This window comes from Amblyomma maculatum, chromosome 8 (genome assembly GCF_055883805.1).
Source record: "Amblyomma maculatum isolate TAMU_Amacu chromosome 8, ASM5588380v1, whole genome shotgun sequence".
NCBI classification, from domain to species: domain Eukaryota; kingdom Metazoa; phylum Arthropoda; class Arachnida; order Ixodida; family Ixodidae; genus Amblyomma; species Amblyomma maculatum.
The window spans coordinates 88,079,861-88,097,240 of NC_139351.1; the positions used below are offsets into that span (position 1 = coordinate 88,079,861).

The 17,380-nt window shown below is 47.2% G+C and overlaps 1 protein-coding gene across 1 annotated transcript in view; it reads right to left on the bottom strand.

Annotated features, from left to right (window-relative positions):
* LOC146181711 (uncharacterized) overlaps positions 1–17,380 on the bottom strand; it is a 222,109-nt gene that overhangs the window by 11,192 nt on the left and 193,537 nt on the right. The window contains exons 9-11 of the mRNA XM_084575835.1: positions 2,756–7,716; positions 1,939–2,064; positions 1,276–1,451 (exon numbers count right to left, since the gene is read on the bottom strand). Of these exons, the coding sequence (XP_084431961.1) occupies positions 1,276–1,451; positions 1,939–2,064; positions 2,756–7,716 (5,263 nt within the window). The remainder of the gene's footprint in view (positions 1–1,275; positions 1,452–1,938; positions 2,065–2,755; positions 7,717–17,380) is intronic.

Consider the following 17,380-nt stretch of genomic DNA (forward strand, 5'->3'; position numbering starts at 1 on the left):
GGCCTAGAGCGCCGCACGGAGAGGCAGCCAGTACATCGAAGTAACTTTTGTACATCAAAGGAAACATGGCAGACATGCACACGCTCGTTACCGTTGGCGAAGGGAGGGGAGCCAATCAACAGCCAACCTGGGGTTGCACAATCAACAGGCGGCCGCGGATTCCATGCGCGACCTGCCATCTGGTTGGAAGCTTTACAAATGCTTCTCAGCCGGCTGGTTAATGTTACATGTGTCTCGGGAGACATATATAGATGCAAGGTCTTGCGATAGTTCCCGTCAGGTCAGCCTGATGCAACCCAAGAGCAGCTCGCATGTCGCGGCGTATTTTGTGTAAACTGAAGTATCAGAAAAGAAATATGAGTTACTCCTACCGGCTTAACGGATTATTGCAGTGGCGGGATGTCATTAGCGGACGAGTGGTTAGGAGCGGCGGCCTCGTTATGGCATTTCGCAAGCAACTGCCCGAAAGTGCGTCACACAAGGCGTCCTTTGAGCGTATAAATCTTCACTAGCGTGTATTCTGAGTTTTTCTTTGTGGCCATTGGTTACCGCGTGAATTATGTTAAGCTCCACTTACATGCGCAAATTTTTGAGCATCGCACGACGCCTTCGTCCCTTCGCAGCGGCTTCTACGTTCCTTGACAGGGATAGCAGCGTCTTGGTTTCGCTTCTTTGCCTTATCCAAAGCATTATCTCTCCCGGAAGCGGTCGCGGGAATGTTCCGAGGCAATGGCAACCATGACGCCAACACACAACAGCGTCTAAAAACATGTGCAATGTGCTCACAATTTGAGAGTTCTGGGAACAGGAGGGACACCAGCACAATTAGGGCTTCTATACCACGCACGCGCACTTGGGCGGTATAAGGCGACAAGATGTCACGTGACCAGTATTAGCCAATTAGCGGGCCGGCGGTGTGCTGAAAAAGAAATCGCTACTCTGAAACTTTTTTTGGCTCTAACGTCCATGGCGATCCTCCTCGGAACATTTGCCACAATAGTTTATTGCATAAGCAATACAACGCCAGATTTCAGCCCGTCCCGTATACCCGGCCGGTAGACCACATTTGACCTTTAGAGCGACTGCAGATACGGTCCCTCTTCAAGCTGTCGGGTAAACCCGGTCGGTAACCACGCCGCGCAGAAGAAGGAACAGAAAGAGAAGCCATGTCGGCTTTGCTTACGCAACCTACCGTGTTTAACTAAAGCTAAATCCCAGCTATTTGTTTTTTCTTTAACTATCTTTCCCCCTTTTGTAGTCATGGTTGCCAAGTACCTTGTTTGAGGGCTGCTCGAAGCGTGGGTAGCCTGTGAGGCGCAACTCCCCTTCGACCCTGGCCAGGAGCTCCCGATGCAGCCGCTCCAGTTCGAGTCTCCACCGGGCGCTCTCTTCCTCCAGCTTGGGCGTAATCTTTTTCTCCTCGGCGTAACGGCGACGCCACATGTCGCGGGCTGCGCGTTACCAACACATCACAAATAAAGTCGCAAAGGGCCGGAAACAAATTTTACTCTTTTATAGAAGCCCTCCCCAAGCGGCCTTTGCAAAGCCAGTGAAACTATACAGAAATAATAACCGTATGACAACAGCTTCCTTTCTTTATAACAAAATACCAAAAACTTAAATTAAACTCTGCCTCTAGTATCAGATGGGAACAGGCGGGAACGACTGTTATTGTTTTCTTTTAACTGCTACCAAAAACTCTGGCAGTTTCTGGACAACCACTCAAAGCAGGAAATCGATGCCTACGGACACACATACAATCATAATGCCCTGTTCATTGCAGTAAAATACAACCGTTCACAGAATTAGACTTTCTTTATAATTTAAATTTACATGCTATAGACTGTTTCAATCCATCTGCAAGTCATTTATACTGTAGTCAATCATGCTGCCGTTGCCATAAAGTGCTTTTTTGCACAGCAAATGCACGTGTCTCACCTTGGTCTCGTGTGGAGGTAGCCTTGCTCTGGAGGAACTTTGCCCGCCGCAGAAGGTCTTCCCTTTTGGCTTCGCAGGCCAGCCTTTCTTCCCGCAATGCATCTAGCTTCTTCTGTAGCCTGGCGACTGCGTAGAATAGGGCACAAACAAGAAACCAGCAACAGCCATGGAGATAGGCTTTCTCGGGCAAAAGAAAAAGGCAACTCATAAGAATAAAGCACAAAAATGAGAAAGGGTAAAGAAATAAAGAATTTCGATGCATCATTGTTGTTGTTGACTTTCACCACACTGATTTTCAAGACACTGGCGCTCTTTATATATATTAGCTAAGAATGATGACTGAATTTATGAAACAATGCATTTTGAGTACTGCTTCGTCTCTGTTGCAAACAGGCGGGAACAAGACATTGTACATTGTTGTTAGTTTTGCGTAGTACAGTGTATTGGCTGCAGTGCCAGCGTTCCACCTTTAAACAATCTTGCTTAACTACAAACTTGAAAGGAGACAAAATTAACTTCAGTACTTAAACTTTAAAGATCAGTGCTCACGTTTAGCTCCAGTACTGACAATTGCGCATAGAAGAAATGATAAACGAAGTCGGTAAATCTGCACGAACAAATAGTGGTGGTGAGTAAAATTATATGACTCAACCGACATATATAAATGTCGTTATTTCAGAACGTGCACGTACAAACACACACTCAGACAAAGAGACGCACACTGGGGAAGATAGTGAGAAACACATGAAGTAGACAAAGAGACGGGTGTGACCTGAACGAAGATGTGCGAGGTGTGCGCTTCCAAGGGCTCTCTTACTCTCAACGACTCCTTGCTCCTCCATGTTTACACTGCGGCTATGCCTGCCCAGAAGCCTGGCGGCACCTTTGTCCAAGCGCTGCTCAGGAGTCGTCAGCGCAGTTCTAGAGGCCTGGTCCATCTTCTCGCCGTCAGAGCGGACCCTCCGTATGCCTCCGGTCCCGGCTACAGAATGTTCTTTCGCATTTCGCTTAGCCGCAGGTTTGAACTTCGCCGGAAGTACGTTTACACCTCTCGGAGCCTTGATTCTGGGCGGTTTTGCAGCGGTGGCGTCCCTTGGAGCCTTGATGCCTCTGATTTGCGGTTTGTGTACCGCTGGTATTGGTACTTCGGTTACAGTGCCACGACTACCGCGTCCGCTGCTCGAAGAGGTTGCGTCTACCGCACCGTCTCCATCCTCTTCCTGTCCTTGTGGGGAGTCCTTGTTTAGCGGCGCTTCATCAACTAGTATTCCTTCGTCGAGGTTCTCGCCTTCCCGAGGGTCTTTGGGTGAAGACATCTCAGCTCTGCTCGTGGCAGGTGAGGGTGTGCTCGTACAGGTGCCGTCCGCAAATGCGCTGTCTTCCTCTGCGCGCGATGTATCTAAGTCGGTAGTGGGCGAAGCACGATCCGCGCCTACAGCAGGTAACGAAATTTCTACTTCTGTGGCTTCCTTGGAGTCGGAAGCTTTAATTGAGTTCTCTGATACAACGTCCGCTTCGGTGTCTTTATCATGTTCCACATTGTCACTCGAGTTTTCAGTAATTGTCGCTTCCTGTTTTTCGGCGTTAGCCAAGAAATTGTCACTCGTTTCTGGCATCCTGTCCTCTTCTACTTTTTCCTCGCCAAGGTCTGCACTATCACTTTCAGGCTCAGTGGCTTCTTTTATCTCTTTCGATGCCTCGTTGTCTTCACCTTCGTACCGTTCTTTAGGCGCGGGATCATACGCTGAATGGGTCGTTTCTTGCGCGTTGTCACTTGCATCATCAAGATGTTCATCACCTTGACCCTCTTCATTACAATCTCCTTCACTGGCAGCGAGGATTGATTCCGCATTATCTTCCGCGGTCTCAACACCAGGCGCTGAATCCGAGGAGATAGGGTCCTCGCCACCGTGGTTTACTATTGGCTCATTTTTCGCGGTCTCTTGAATGTCTGAAGATTGCTGGGTCACTGCCGGAAATGGTTCTGCATCTTTAACCTTGGCATCGTGATCGCCCTCTGCATTCACCACCCTATCGCCATCTGTGTAACCCACTTCATCTAAGGCATTACCATTCTCTCCTTGACCGTCGTTTCTTTGCTCACCTGTGGAGTTGTCTTCTGGGTTTTCATTATTGTTATCTGAATATTGAATAACATCGTCACGTTTAGCGACTTCTGGGCCCTGTGCGCTTTCCTCATCGCCCTTTTCTTGCCCTTGCTTGTCTGTATCCTTCTCTGGCACCGTATCTTCAGCAGTGGTGCCTGTGACGTTCGCTTCTTCGCTTGAAATTTGGTCACCCTCTACTTCGTCTGAGTTGGTTCCCACCCCTTGTTCTATGTCCTCTTTGTTGGCAAATACATTTTCTCCCGCGGATTCTTCGACGTCAACCACTTCGTGGTCCGCGAGGTCATGAGGGACTGTGAAAGGCTTAAAGTCTTTTTTTCCAAGAATGTCTTGTCCAATTTCTTGCTCTACTTCTTTGTCAGCTGGGGAGCTATTCCTCTCGGGCTCATTCTCGGCAAGTTGGACTGAGTTTGCATGATCGTTGCTTCCCACATTCTCTCCAGCGTCTTCATCGGTTGTCGTATCAGTCTCCATTCTAGTTCTGCTGCCTTCTTTATCTTCCATAGATCCTGCATGTGCATTATCTGATTCCTCGTCAGTGGTTTTACTACTCTTCGTAATATCAGCGACACTTGTAGGGCCAAGGCCGTTTTCGACAGCCGCATCTTCCTGTGAGGCTAAGTCGACGCTTCTTTCTTCGACCTCCTCACTCGACGCGTTCGTTGTGCCTTTTTCTGGTGAGCCATCTACATCTCGATTATCGTCGCTGTTTTCTTCAGCAGTAACTGCTGACTCATCAACTTTCTCAACAGCCTCATGAGCCAAGTCTTCACTGTCTCTTTCAGCGTCCTTGGACTCAAGTGCTTCCCCGAGAACAGCGGTTCCTGGCCGAGTTCCCACCGCCGAAACACTCCGCTTTGTGTCCATCTCAGCCGGTCCTCCCCCTCCTTCCTCAACACTTAAATCAGTACCCGTTTCGTTTCCTTTTTTCACAGCAATGTTTTCAACAGCATTACTTGCTTCCCCAGAACTATCCTCCACAGCGCTTTCTCGGCTTCCTAAATTACCATTTTTCGTGTTTCCTATCTCACGTAAAGGTCTTTCTTCAAACTTATCTATTGCTTCTCCTGTTTCCCCAAAAGTAGTCTCAACTTCTTCGTTATTCACGTCTGCACTGGGCGTAACGTGCCCATCCTTATCGAGTAGATCGTTTGAGTCTTCGTTTTCAGTAGATTCTTCTTGTGTTTCCGGAACTTCGTTTGCTTTCCTTCTTGCAGTCAACGGCTTTTTCGGGTCATTATTTAACAATTCAGTAATTCCGCCCTCACCTCCCTTACCAGCTTGTTCGCTGTTCTTATCAGTGTTAGTTTCAGTGTGCTCAAGAGCATCCGGGATATAGTTTTGGTCAGCGTTGTATTCACCAGGCTCCAATTCTCGCGCTTCTCGCGAATTTTCAACGTTATTCTCACTGCTCATCTCAACGTCCTCAGGCTTAACATGTTTTGAATCTGCGTGCTCATTAGTCTCATCCTCCTGCTTTGCTGCAGTATCATTGTTGCCAGGGCTTTCATTGCTTTCTTGTTGCGCCACAGTCAATTGTGCTTCGTCAGGCACAACAGATTTCCTATCTTTGTCTAACAAATCTTCACTATTGCTTTCCTTCGTTTCTACTGTCTTATCTTCAGAGACATCGTTCGCCGATATGTCGTCACATTGTGCACCATTGCCATCTCTGCCATTGCTAGATTGACCCGCGTGTGTTTTGCCTGGGGTTGCATTCTCTGCTGTGCTATTCGCGTCTTCTTCCGCGGGCCCCTCTGACTCCGCTGGTTCTGCGTTTTCTAGGCGCGATGGTGGCTTATCTTGAATTCCAGTTTTAGTCGATAGTTTCTTTTCTTTGACTTCACTGCTCCCGCTAACAGACGTTGCATCATCAAATTGATCCGATAGTGTTTGCTCTGCTCTCTCGTTCTCTACCTCGTCAAGATCATCATTTTGGTTAGTGTCTAATCGCTCTGGTGACTGTGAGCTCTGCGAGCTTTGCAATACCGCTAATTCCGGGTGAATTAAATTACTGTCGACACCATTCTCTAAACCAACACTACCACTTTCATGAGGAACCGAATCGCGGCGAGCCGTACTTTCGTCCCCAGAACCTTCATCATCTGCGGAAGCCCCTTCATCCAAGCCATTCTCAGCAACGTGATCCTCTCCGTTCGCTATATTCTCTGACTCTACTCTCGATTGTTCCGGTGCAAAGTTGCCAACATCATCGAGCAGTTGCTTTTTATAATTGTGGGGCCCGTTATCCAGCAAACTTGATGCGGTGTCAGCCAGACTGCTTCCATCGGCATCCGTTGTGTTCTCGCCTCCAGTAGTCCTGGCATTGTCCTTGTCGCCGTGCAGGCTCCCGTGTGTTTCGCTCTTGCTCAAGGACTTGTGACTCCTGGATCGGCGTCGTTGGCCGCTTCCACCCCCTCCGCCTTTGGACGAGGACCCGCGTTCCTTGATTGCCTTGCCTGAAGCGTCAGTCGCGCTCCCCGTCTGAGTTCCCGTGTCTCCCATTTCGGTCACGTACACTTCCACGTCGAAGGTCCGCTCCCTCTTGGGCTTCTTGGCCGCTGCGGTCGCTGCGGCGTCGCTCTTCCTGTAGCTCTCGACTACTGTGCGCGCCGTGTCGATGTTGGTGGCCATGTGCCTCGTTGAAGCCTTCCTAGACGCCGCATCACGGTTTTGGTCACGCATCTTGTCACCCCTGTGGACGTATTCCCGGATCTCGGATTCTTCGGCATTGGCTTCAGCCGTGCCTGCCTCCGCCGCAGGTCTACCAGGAATGAGTCGAACCTTAGCGACCTGGACCGTGACCCCCGACTGACCCCGCGACCTCCGACCCTGCCGCTGCTTTTGAGTAGCGCCGATTTTGCTTTCGTCACTCATTGTAGTCACAACAGGCGTCTTCGCACCGGCTGCGACTTGCTTGCTGCCGCCGCCTCTAGTCACCCCTGGAGCACGAGTCTTCAGCTCCTTGGGTCGCTGATGCTGCTTCTGATGTAGCTGTGGTTCTACGCTGGGGTACTTACTTCTTCGGTAGGCTCTGTCGCCACCACCCGTGGTCCTCCACGACGTTCGCTGATTCGGCGCCGCGGCCGCCGCGACGTCACCTACCTTACCTACAGCGGGCGCGACTGTGGTCTGCGACTGCGCGACTGGCTCGTTCTCTTCTTCCTCGGTCACTTCGAGGCGGTATGGTCCTTCCTCACGGAAGTATCGCGGATCACCTTCTTCCGGTTCCCGAACCTCCCACCTGCCGTCCCTGTCTCCAACCTCCGCTTCCTTCTCCCTCTGCTCGTTCTCCTTCTCCTCCTCACCACGTGCACCCTTACTCTCGGTGTCGAGCGCGGACTCAGCGACCTCCCCACCCTCTCCTCCCGAAGACGACGCCTGACCAGCCTCGGCGCGTGCTTCCCTTTCTGAGGAAGCCTCTTCCGCACTGCTGCTGCCGCGATCCTCCCGTGCGCCTTCCGCGTCTGCTTCCTGTTTCTCTTCCGCGTCCGCTTCCTTTCCGGCTGCCGTGTCGCCCCCGCGCTCTACTGGAGCAGCGGTGCTCGACCGGCGCGAGTCGGCTTCGCGACTAGGTCTCCGCCGCGGTCGTTCGCTCTCCCCTTCGATATCTTGCGAGACTGCCTCTTCGCTCTGTGCTTGAGATTTCAATCTGTAAAGAACAAAATGACAGGAGTTTGGGCACACCTTTCCAAATTACACAAGCAAAAGCTCTGCTGAAAAGGATTTTGCATGATTTAGTCAGAGTGTACAAGGTTTGACTCTGATTAAACTTTATTGCTTTTCAGATAATGTAACGTCGGTGCTTTTCATATAGCGACCAAGTTACTACCATACTACAACGTCAGGCGTCACATAAGGTCAAAGTTCAATGATCAAGGTCATTGAGACAAAGCGAGGTGAAATCCGTAGTTGCACCCTTAGTAGTAGAGCTTCCGCGTTAAATTATGCAGTGTGTGTAAGTACTCTTAGTGCAAGCGATATTCAACAACGCTATGAGCTATTCATCATTCCTGGCTAGACCTGCCGCACGTGCAGAAACATAGATCTTGAAAACGAGCACAAAGAAAAGCAACACAAGCAACTGCTTCTAGAGCCTGGAACACAAAATATACAACTTGTCACTCGATGGAAGGAAAAAGTTTGGATCCTTCTATCCGTCTATTGAGTACATAGCCACTGCATTCGCATTAGTTCAAAATCCTAAAAAAAGATGGCGCTTCCCTGTGGCTTTTATGTAGCACCCCATCTGCTGCAGCAAGAACAAGATTGACCACGCGTACTAAAAGATTGACCACGCGTACGCGTACTAAAAAGAAGAGGCATGGACAGGAAGTATCATATGGCAGTTGCATAATCGCAAGCAGCGCCAAGTCAGTCGCAAAAGTACACGCCGCAAGAAAAGTTCCTGTGAAAAAAGACAATTTGATAGCGCGCGGACATGGGTCGCTGCCATGTAAGAGACAAATTTTTTTATTCAATAGCTTTGACAAGGAAAATCATTCCTCATTGCTCGGACGTAAAAATATCCCCCTCGATAAGTCGACTGGTGGAGCTGCCCCATATGCACAGTTAATTCCAGGATTACGCTATCACGTTACGCTACGCGAGTAACCTGATCCAAACGCAGCACTAAACAAAATATACAGCCCCAGACCGTATTGTTGCGAAAGCTCAGCTTTTAAAATAAGTAACATCTAAACCTGTCTCTAAGAGAAATGTGAGCGTCGATGAATACAAAGTGAAGCCAACAAGGTCATCTTCTTCTAGCTATGACACGGCCACTCTTTTTCAAGGAAACTTTGCGTCCTACCCAAGCGCACATCGAAGCAAAGCAATAGAAGCATATATGGATTCGGAGGTGGTGTTTCCCACAGTCTGTCACTTAGGCTTTATTGTGTATCTGGCTTGGTCATAATGGCGATTTGAAAGCAGTCACCGTGTTACTGCCAGATTATGACGACCCTGTAATAACGTACGCGTCGAGAACAATTTTTTCACAGGAACTTTTCTTGCGGCGTGTACTTTTGCGACTGACTTGGCGCTGCTTGCGATTATGCAACTGCCATATGATACTTCCTGTCCATGCCTCTTCTTTTTAGTACGCGTAAGTCAGAGAAATTGTGTTCAGGGACCGTGTTCAGGAATGTTTGCGCAAGTCGAAAGCTTGGTTTGTATTCATTTCCTTACACGCTACTTTGTTTACCATCTTCCTTACACACAACTTGTTATTTTCTCCTTCTCGATGTTCCCCATGCGAACAGTGAACTACAAGCTTGTATGTTATTTCCGTCGAATCCATTCTTCACTTTCTATTGTTGTGGGTTATTGGCCCGAATTCGCTCAGATCTTTGTTTGTCGGCGTGTATTTGTTCGCCTCCATGTGCTTTGTGCAAACACGACCGGACAGCTTGTCTTTTGCACGGTCAGAGCCTCAGCAAGCAGCTTCGTGTCGGCTAATCTTTAAAGAAACGAGAGAATTTCTCAAAAGATGTCATTGTAAATTCAAACAGACCTCACTGCCCTCGGCAAACTCGTTCCTTACCAATTCAGCGCTGTCACTTTTCGACACGATGTCTTTTGAAATTCTGGGCTAGCTCTCAACTGTTCCGGAAAGTGTGGCAACTCCACAATGCAAAGCTATGGTGAAGAAAAAAAGGTAAGCATGAAAAGAAGTGTTCATGATTCGCTGCGTTGAAGCCTAACCTAGTGGCAGTGACGGTAAAGGATTGTATTTCTTCGTAGAAATATTCAGGGACTGCAACGTAACAACGAAATCTCGCTTGTCAATATAGCTTCCTTGTAGTCCTGGCTTCATCACTGTAGAAACAGAACGCCACGACAGAGTGTTTGACAAGCATAGGCTCTCTCGGCAGCGCCTGTTTGTGTTTACGACACAATTTTAGTCGACATAAGGGCGTTTGTAGGCATGAGTATATTTATTCGCCTTCCTTTCATCTCTTATGCTTTTGACTATACTATAAAAATGACACAAATGTCGAGGAACAAATTTATCTCTTTTGCCGCAGTGCATAAAAACCTGCCTACTGTGTTCAAGCGGCAAAGGAATAGGTATCGTGCAGTTTTTTGTTTTTGTTTTTTTTTCGCAGGAAGCCATACTAACGTGATGTTTCAACCACTGTTATGAGATATATTAATAACCAAAATTACATTATTTTTCCCACAAGTACAAATAAATTGAGGGTCTTGTAGGTTCTGTATTTAATAGTTTTGTTGCTGCTTCATTAAGGTATTCATTAAGAAACAGCTTGCTTCAGATAAGCGTTATAACATATTCTCACCATACTAGACCTGGTTACATCTTCGTGTTTGATATAATCACAGCCTGTCACGATGGAAATGCGATGACAGTGGCAGTGTTTTTTCACACTAATGACGTCTCCATGAACAATATGCGTAGTACATTTGAGATGCTCACAAAGTCGCAGCATACAGAGGTCAGCGGATAACATAAAGAAGAAACGCCTCCATCAAGATCAAATCAAGGCTGTGCTGAGTTCGCAGTGTGGAAACGCACTCTTATTGGGCAAATGTACGACCAGCCCACGATACCACAGCTCGCGTAGACCAAACGCGATGACTTAATGGCTTTGGAGTTGACTTGCTCACCACAGCGCCGCGGGAATAATATACGTATTGCCACAGAAATGAAATGCGAGGCTTGGCCAGTGTCTGCTCTGTGTTTCGTAACAAACAAGGCTTTACAATGGCTGTCTATGCCTTTGGCGTGCACACATTGTGGTATCCTTAGCTGCCACAATGATTACTACGGGTGCACTGATCCCGTCAGACATCACATGGCATGCTACTGGACACGTGACCATCACGTGAATGGTAATCCGCTACGCTGTGAATTTGCAAGAAAGGTGGCACATAACTTACCTCGCTGTCTGACACCAGCATCTTATGGGGTGTGAGCGCATTGTGAAGAGCTCTTATGCCTGATCGGAACTAAATGATATTCATCTGCTGCTGAGCACCACATTATCTACATATGGGTCCCGAAAAATAAGCTGAACATGTCACCTCGTATCATCATGTTATATCGCAGTACACCAGAGGTCGCTTCCGTCGCCCCCAACCCCAATATGGTAGTAGTTGCTGGTGACGGCGCCATGTCTGCAAAATGGCAAGGTACACAACCAAGTCCTGTTTTATATTCCACGTTGAACAAAGAGATGACGTTTCGAGAATTATCGTCGCTATTAAAGAATGCTTGAGTAGAGATAATTTTTAGACCTCGACTGAAAGTCCTGTCCCGATAACCTAAGTCACTGGTCGACTTTCAAAAGGCGCGGCGCCCTCTCATGGTACTCAACAGTGGGCACGTCTACTCTGTATTTTTTATCTCTTTGCAAAGCACGGGATTTACATTACCCAGTAACAACTGCACCCTTGAGCCACAGTTGTCTCATCTGTGATCGTTAAACAGCAACCACAAAAATTTACGTCACTTCGCAGCTAATGAAGCACTGCAGACCGCCAGAAAAAAATGCATACATACATTCATATAATTCATGTACATAAAACTAAATCTTCCTGGTTGCAAACAATTTCTCTTCTGGATTACTGACCGTTGTGTAGTCAGACGTTCTACGCGACAAGCGGCTTACTGCAAACAGCTACAACAAAGACCCGTCCTGTTATTCCGAGCTCTCATTGATCGCAACTGAAAGCGTCTCATTTTTTGTCCTTCAAGAAAACAAAACAACCTAATCATTACTCTCCGCTATACCTGCGCCTACCCGTGTGGAGATACAAAGCAGCTCGCGATGTCACCGTCGTGACTCCAAATCACAGTGACAATCACTGCCGACACGCAAGTGTCAGGAGTAGCGCCATATTTCAATTTCAGCTAGTGAACATCTAGCGCCGCATTCTCGCCCGTTCTACGATATTATAGTGAGTAAAACTCGGAGCGCGGACTGTAATGAAGGCAGCAAAACACTGAACAGCCAACAGGAAACTTGTGCAACTGCGTACCTGTGCCTGCCTGACCTTTAGGAAGATGGTTTGCGACAGAGACTTGACACGAACGAGAGTCCGTTATTTCTTTTCCTCTCCCTCTTTCTCCCGCGCTCTATTGCAGGAAGCTGCAGCCACTCGTGACACATTTCTTGGGCAATTTACGCGGTTATTGCTATCCAATTGTATGCACATCTATAGTCCAAAATTTAATGTTTTCTTCGATACTCACTGATAGACCTTAATATTATTTCAGAGAGCCCTCGGAGTCTTATGCATTATTCTACGACTGACAGTCGAGAAAAACCGGTCAATTCTTATTCAATGATCCTGCTGCCTGTTGCCTTAAAGACTGGAATGATTTCACGAAAGTGATATTGGTATGCTGAATTCAAGGTTCCGAAAAGACACCTGCATAGTTTATTTCTTTATTGTATTTATTTATACATACTGCAGCCCCTGCGGAGACTAATGCAGGAGTGGGGTTAAAACTACAGGCGACTAATGTCTAATATAATAGATTTCAATATATCTGTGCTGGCATGGTCTGCCCTGTAGGCAGGATAAAAAAAATATCGCGTGTATCAGCGCCGCATAAACTGCGCCACTTCGAAGACTAGAGCAAGAAGTGCAAACTATATTTCAGACAGTGACAATCTTGCTTCTCAGTGTCACTTTACAAAACCTGCTCAGGCAGAGACAGACTTTCATTCAGTTGTCAAAATATGTAAAGCCGTGCGTCATACATTTGTTTAACCGCATCACTAAAAGCTTGTTCCATGCAATGCGCAAAGCTGCTATTTTCAATTTCATTAATGCCGAGGAAATAAAATCGTGTCTGTGTATGCAGAGCAAGGTCTATCCAAAGACGACCGTGCTGCTTCATATTCAGCGAACCGTTAACAGCCCAATACAAAACTACAGGGTTACGTCCCTTAAAAGAAGAATGGCAAAAGCCTAGCTTTCTTCTGCTATCCTCATTGTTTGCCTCTTGTCAGCGTTCGTTGCAGCCCCATATACAAACAAATCACAGTAGCTTAGCTGTAGTTAAGCCTAGGAGATTGTGAAAGCAAGAGAGGCGAAGTGTCTCCAATGGAAGACGACACCACATGTTAGGGTGCCTCGATGCGCTCCTTCGAGCGGTGGAGGGGGGGGGGGGGGGGGGGCGCAGGGCGCAGTGAGGAACCCCAACCACCTGTTAGACCACAGCGCACCTAGTGGGAGAAGCGTGAAACGGCCGGCGTTGCTGCGAGCCACGCTATGCTGAAGAGATAGAAGGATGGAATATAGGAGCACGGCCGCTCAATGGAGGCGCCTCCATTGAGCGGCCGTGATAGGAGCGTCCCCTTCGAAACGGGTTGGTAGTAGATGCTATCATGCTCATTTTTCCCCTATTTTAGATTTGTTAACTATACCATCATTCTACTTATTGAATTTTTCTTTCCACATTACTAACATTACGTCACTTTTCTGCTTTTAAGCCACCAATCTTCCAATCGTTTTTTGCTAGCTTCCACCGCAGGTTCATTCATCCGGCCACTGGTATCTCTAAATCCCAGAGCTTCAGGAAGAGTGATTGCGCCTGCATCGACTTCCGGACGGATACCTTTATATTCGAGTATAATATGGTGAATTGTTTCAGTGGATTTACCACATACTGCACATGTGTCATCTTCCTTGTTAAATTTCTTTTTGTAGCTGCGTGTTCTAAGACAGCCTGATCCAGCTTCAAAAAACAGGGCACTGCCCCTTGAGTTATCAAAGAAAGCTTCCTTCCTGATCTGCATTTTCCACTTACGGTATAATTCCACACTCAGTTTCTTTTCCATCGAATTTATCCAATTTTCACCTTCTGTGTTTTCCGCCTGTTGCTTAATGCTCTTTATTTCTCCGTCCTTGTGACTAGCATACTTACTAGTTAGTTTCCTAATTCTTTTTCTCCATTGTGAGGCCACGCTTTTTAAGTACAGGTATTTAAATACTTTAGCTGCCCATCTGTTACTGTCCAATTTCCTCAGGCGTTCCTCATTTATTTCCCGTACATCAAAAGATGTCCACCTCATATCTCCCTGTACCGCTTCATTTGTGGTTTTGCGGTGGGCGCCGAGTGCTAATCGTCCGACGGCTCTCTGATTTATTTCTAATGTCGATTGTACCCCTGAATTTAGGCACAAAACCGCATTTCCGAAAGTAATACCGGGCACCATAATTCCTTTCCAAGTACCCCTCAAAACCTTATACCTGTTGTATCCCCACAATTCCCTATGCTTCATTAGCACGGCATTTATTCGCCCTTTTGCCTTAAGTGATTGCTCATGCTTTTCAGTGTATGCCAATCCTTCGTTTACCTATACCCCGATATATTTATTTTCTGCCACTCTGGGTATTTCATGGCCTTGTATTTTAAGACCCTGATCAGTTGAGCCGTTGAAAATCATCAGACCCGACTTAACTGCGCTAAAACTGAAGCCTAGAGTGTCCCCTTCTTCTCCGCAATACCTAACCATAGTTTGCAATTTTTCCTGACTTTTTGCTCGCAGCACAATATCGTCTGCATACATTACACCGGGGAGGCACTGCTCTACCGCCGTTTCGCCTACATCACCTGTTAGGCTACAGCGCACCTAGTGGGAGAAGCGCGAAACGCCCGGCGTGGCTACGAGCCACGCTACGCTGAACAGCCTACTTGCTAGCCCAGCTCTCGTGCTGGTATGACGTCAGCAGTCACGTGGTGTAAAGCGTAACTACCGGACCACGCTACGCTGAAGGCTGGAAACCTGGCGTAGTATTGCTTTCGCAATAAAAAATTACGAGGGACTTTAGCGACTAAAATATTCAAAGGCGAAAGCCTGAGTGCCGCATTCTGCTAAGCAACTAGCACTAATTAGAAGTCAATTATTCAATAATGAGTCATTAGGTAGATAATTACTGAAATCATTATATCATAATTTCGGTAAGTATTGAATTGCTCAATTAGTCTTCATTTATTAATAGATTAATGAATGAAAATGAGTGGAAAGAGAGAAAGAGGAGCCGTAGTGGATAACGCCGCTAATTATGCCTGTTCAGTGAAGAAACGGAAGCGGGGAGGGGGGGGGGGGTGAGATTATTCTGATATGCCCACACCATGCGGAAGTTACCGCAATTTTCCTCACTGCGTGGGCGACAGCAACCATCATTAAGAATAAAAGTGTTTGGCGAAAACGGGACCATATCAGAGTACTCGATTAAAATTATGCTCAGTATTCATTCTTCAGCCTTGCTCACCCTCGAGGAAGCCGGGAACTAGCGTTGACGTTCGGAGTTGTCTTAAGGATTTCATGGGACTGCAGAAGGGTCGCCTAACGCGCTCTGAGCCAAAACTGCAGGGCTGAGCTGCCCAGCGGGTAAGTCCGGCATGAGCCCAGATAACGCATTTGGGACTGAGGTCGACTCCAGCAACTGCTCTTTTTAGAAGGTGGGGAGCCAAGGGTGATACCTCGCCTGTCAGATAACTCATACAACCGTGAGGCGAATCTCTGATGATTCTCCTAGACTTGAGGTTGCAGCGGGGAGCGCAGTGACTGCCTCCTCCGCATGAATGATATTGAGAGCCCGAAAGGAGAGCCCGTCAACCTGTCTTCCCTGGTGAACTACGGCTGCAGTGTAAAATTCCTGGCGAGGTGATCCTGCTATATCTATGTAGTATAACACTTGCTTGTTATCGTACTGCCTCTGAAACACCCGAGCATGCTTTTGTATTCTGCTTTTATGCCATTCGGCATTGATCTTACTCGGAAGCCGTGGGAGGCCCTCCTGACTAACGCGACCCAAGCACGAGTGCCACTGCGGCGAAGGAGGCAGATTGGATCCTGGACTAGGCGACCACCGAAGCTTCAAATCTGTCCCCCCCCCCCTCCCCACAAATTCATAACTCTTTCTTAAAGTCTCGCCGCGGTGGCGCAGTGGTTAGAAAGCTCGACTGATGTAGCCAAGGGTACGGGATCAAATCCTTGCAGCGGCGGCTTTTCTATGAAGGCGAAAAGCAAGGCGCCCGTGCGCTGTGCGATGTCAGTGCGCGTTAAAGAACCACAGGTGGTCGAAATTTCCGGAGTCCTCCACTAAGGCGTCTCTCATAGCCTTAGTCACTTTGAGACGTTAAACTCTATAATAAAAAAAAACAAAAAAAGCAATCTTTCGTAATGAAAGAAATGTTTTACTACTAACGGTACTATATCTACGCCGTCCATGTGGTCTTTACATGAAGTGGTATCTTGCAGCGACAAGCTAATGAGTGCGTACATATAAAGAGGACCGCTGGCCGCTAGCGCGTCCTATTAATAAGGTGAATCTTAAGTAACTACGAAAATTTTGTTCGTTTCAACATTTTTTCATCGGGCACCCTATAAACTGTTGTCTATTTAACAACTTCCTTGACCTCTTTAATACGTTTTTATAATTTGAACATTTAACATTTCTAATTTTTTCTGGTCAGTGCCTAGAATTTATTTTGACCTTGGTAACTCTGCATAGCGCGTCAACCAGCCTTGATCTTTCTTGTGCTTTTGCTCAGACATCCTTATTTGCGTTGTTTTGTTTTGTTGTTTTTTTAGTTCACCTTTTGATGCACCGAGAGCCTGTTCTTTTAGTTGATAAAAAGCGGTAGTGGTTTATAAGGTTTAACGTGCCAGAATGACTTATCCTATGAGGGACGCTTTAGCAGAGTGCTCCAAGTTTCGATCACCTGCGATTCATTACCCTGCACTGGCATCGCACTACGCAGTCACCTTGCTCATCTGGCTTCATACGTTGTGGCTAAAGTTGTAAGTTGACATCCCCCCCCCCCCCCCAGTCCCGTCGTCTATATCTTTCCCACTTTTCTTCAATTAAAAGCGCAGTTATTTCTATTATGACGGACCAAATAAACGAAGAAATATATTCAGTTCGGATGATATCTTCCTGCTCAACACCAAGTTCCATGGACGCCTCATAAAAGGCGGCAAAACATAAATGATAGGACGTTTCAAGAACATGGAAACACTCAAAGATTATTCAAGAATGGCCGTTTATCTCTCGCAATTAAGACTCATTTAAGAGCTCGTTAAGGTTGCTAGAATGAAACAGTTATTCTGGAAGTTGAGAGCGCCTCATTTCTCTATTGGAGTTTTAGAACGACGTGGCCGTGTCGCAGTTAACCAGAGGCCGGCGAAGGTAAACCGATTCGTTTCTACCCATGTACGCACACGTAACAACTAAAGGCTCCAGTGACGCAACTGCCAACCCTCAGGAGAACATGCTGCAGGTTTAACCATAGTAACACTACGCTGCAACACCGGCAGGCGGCTTGCAGC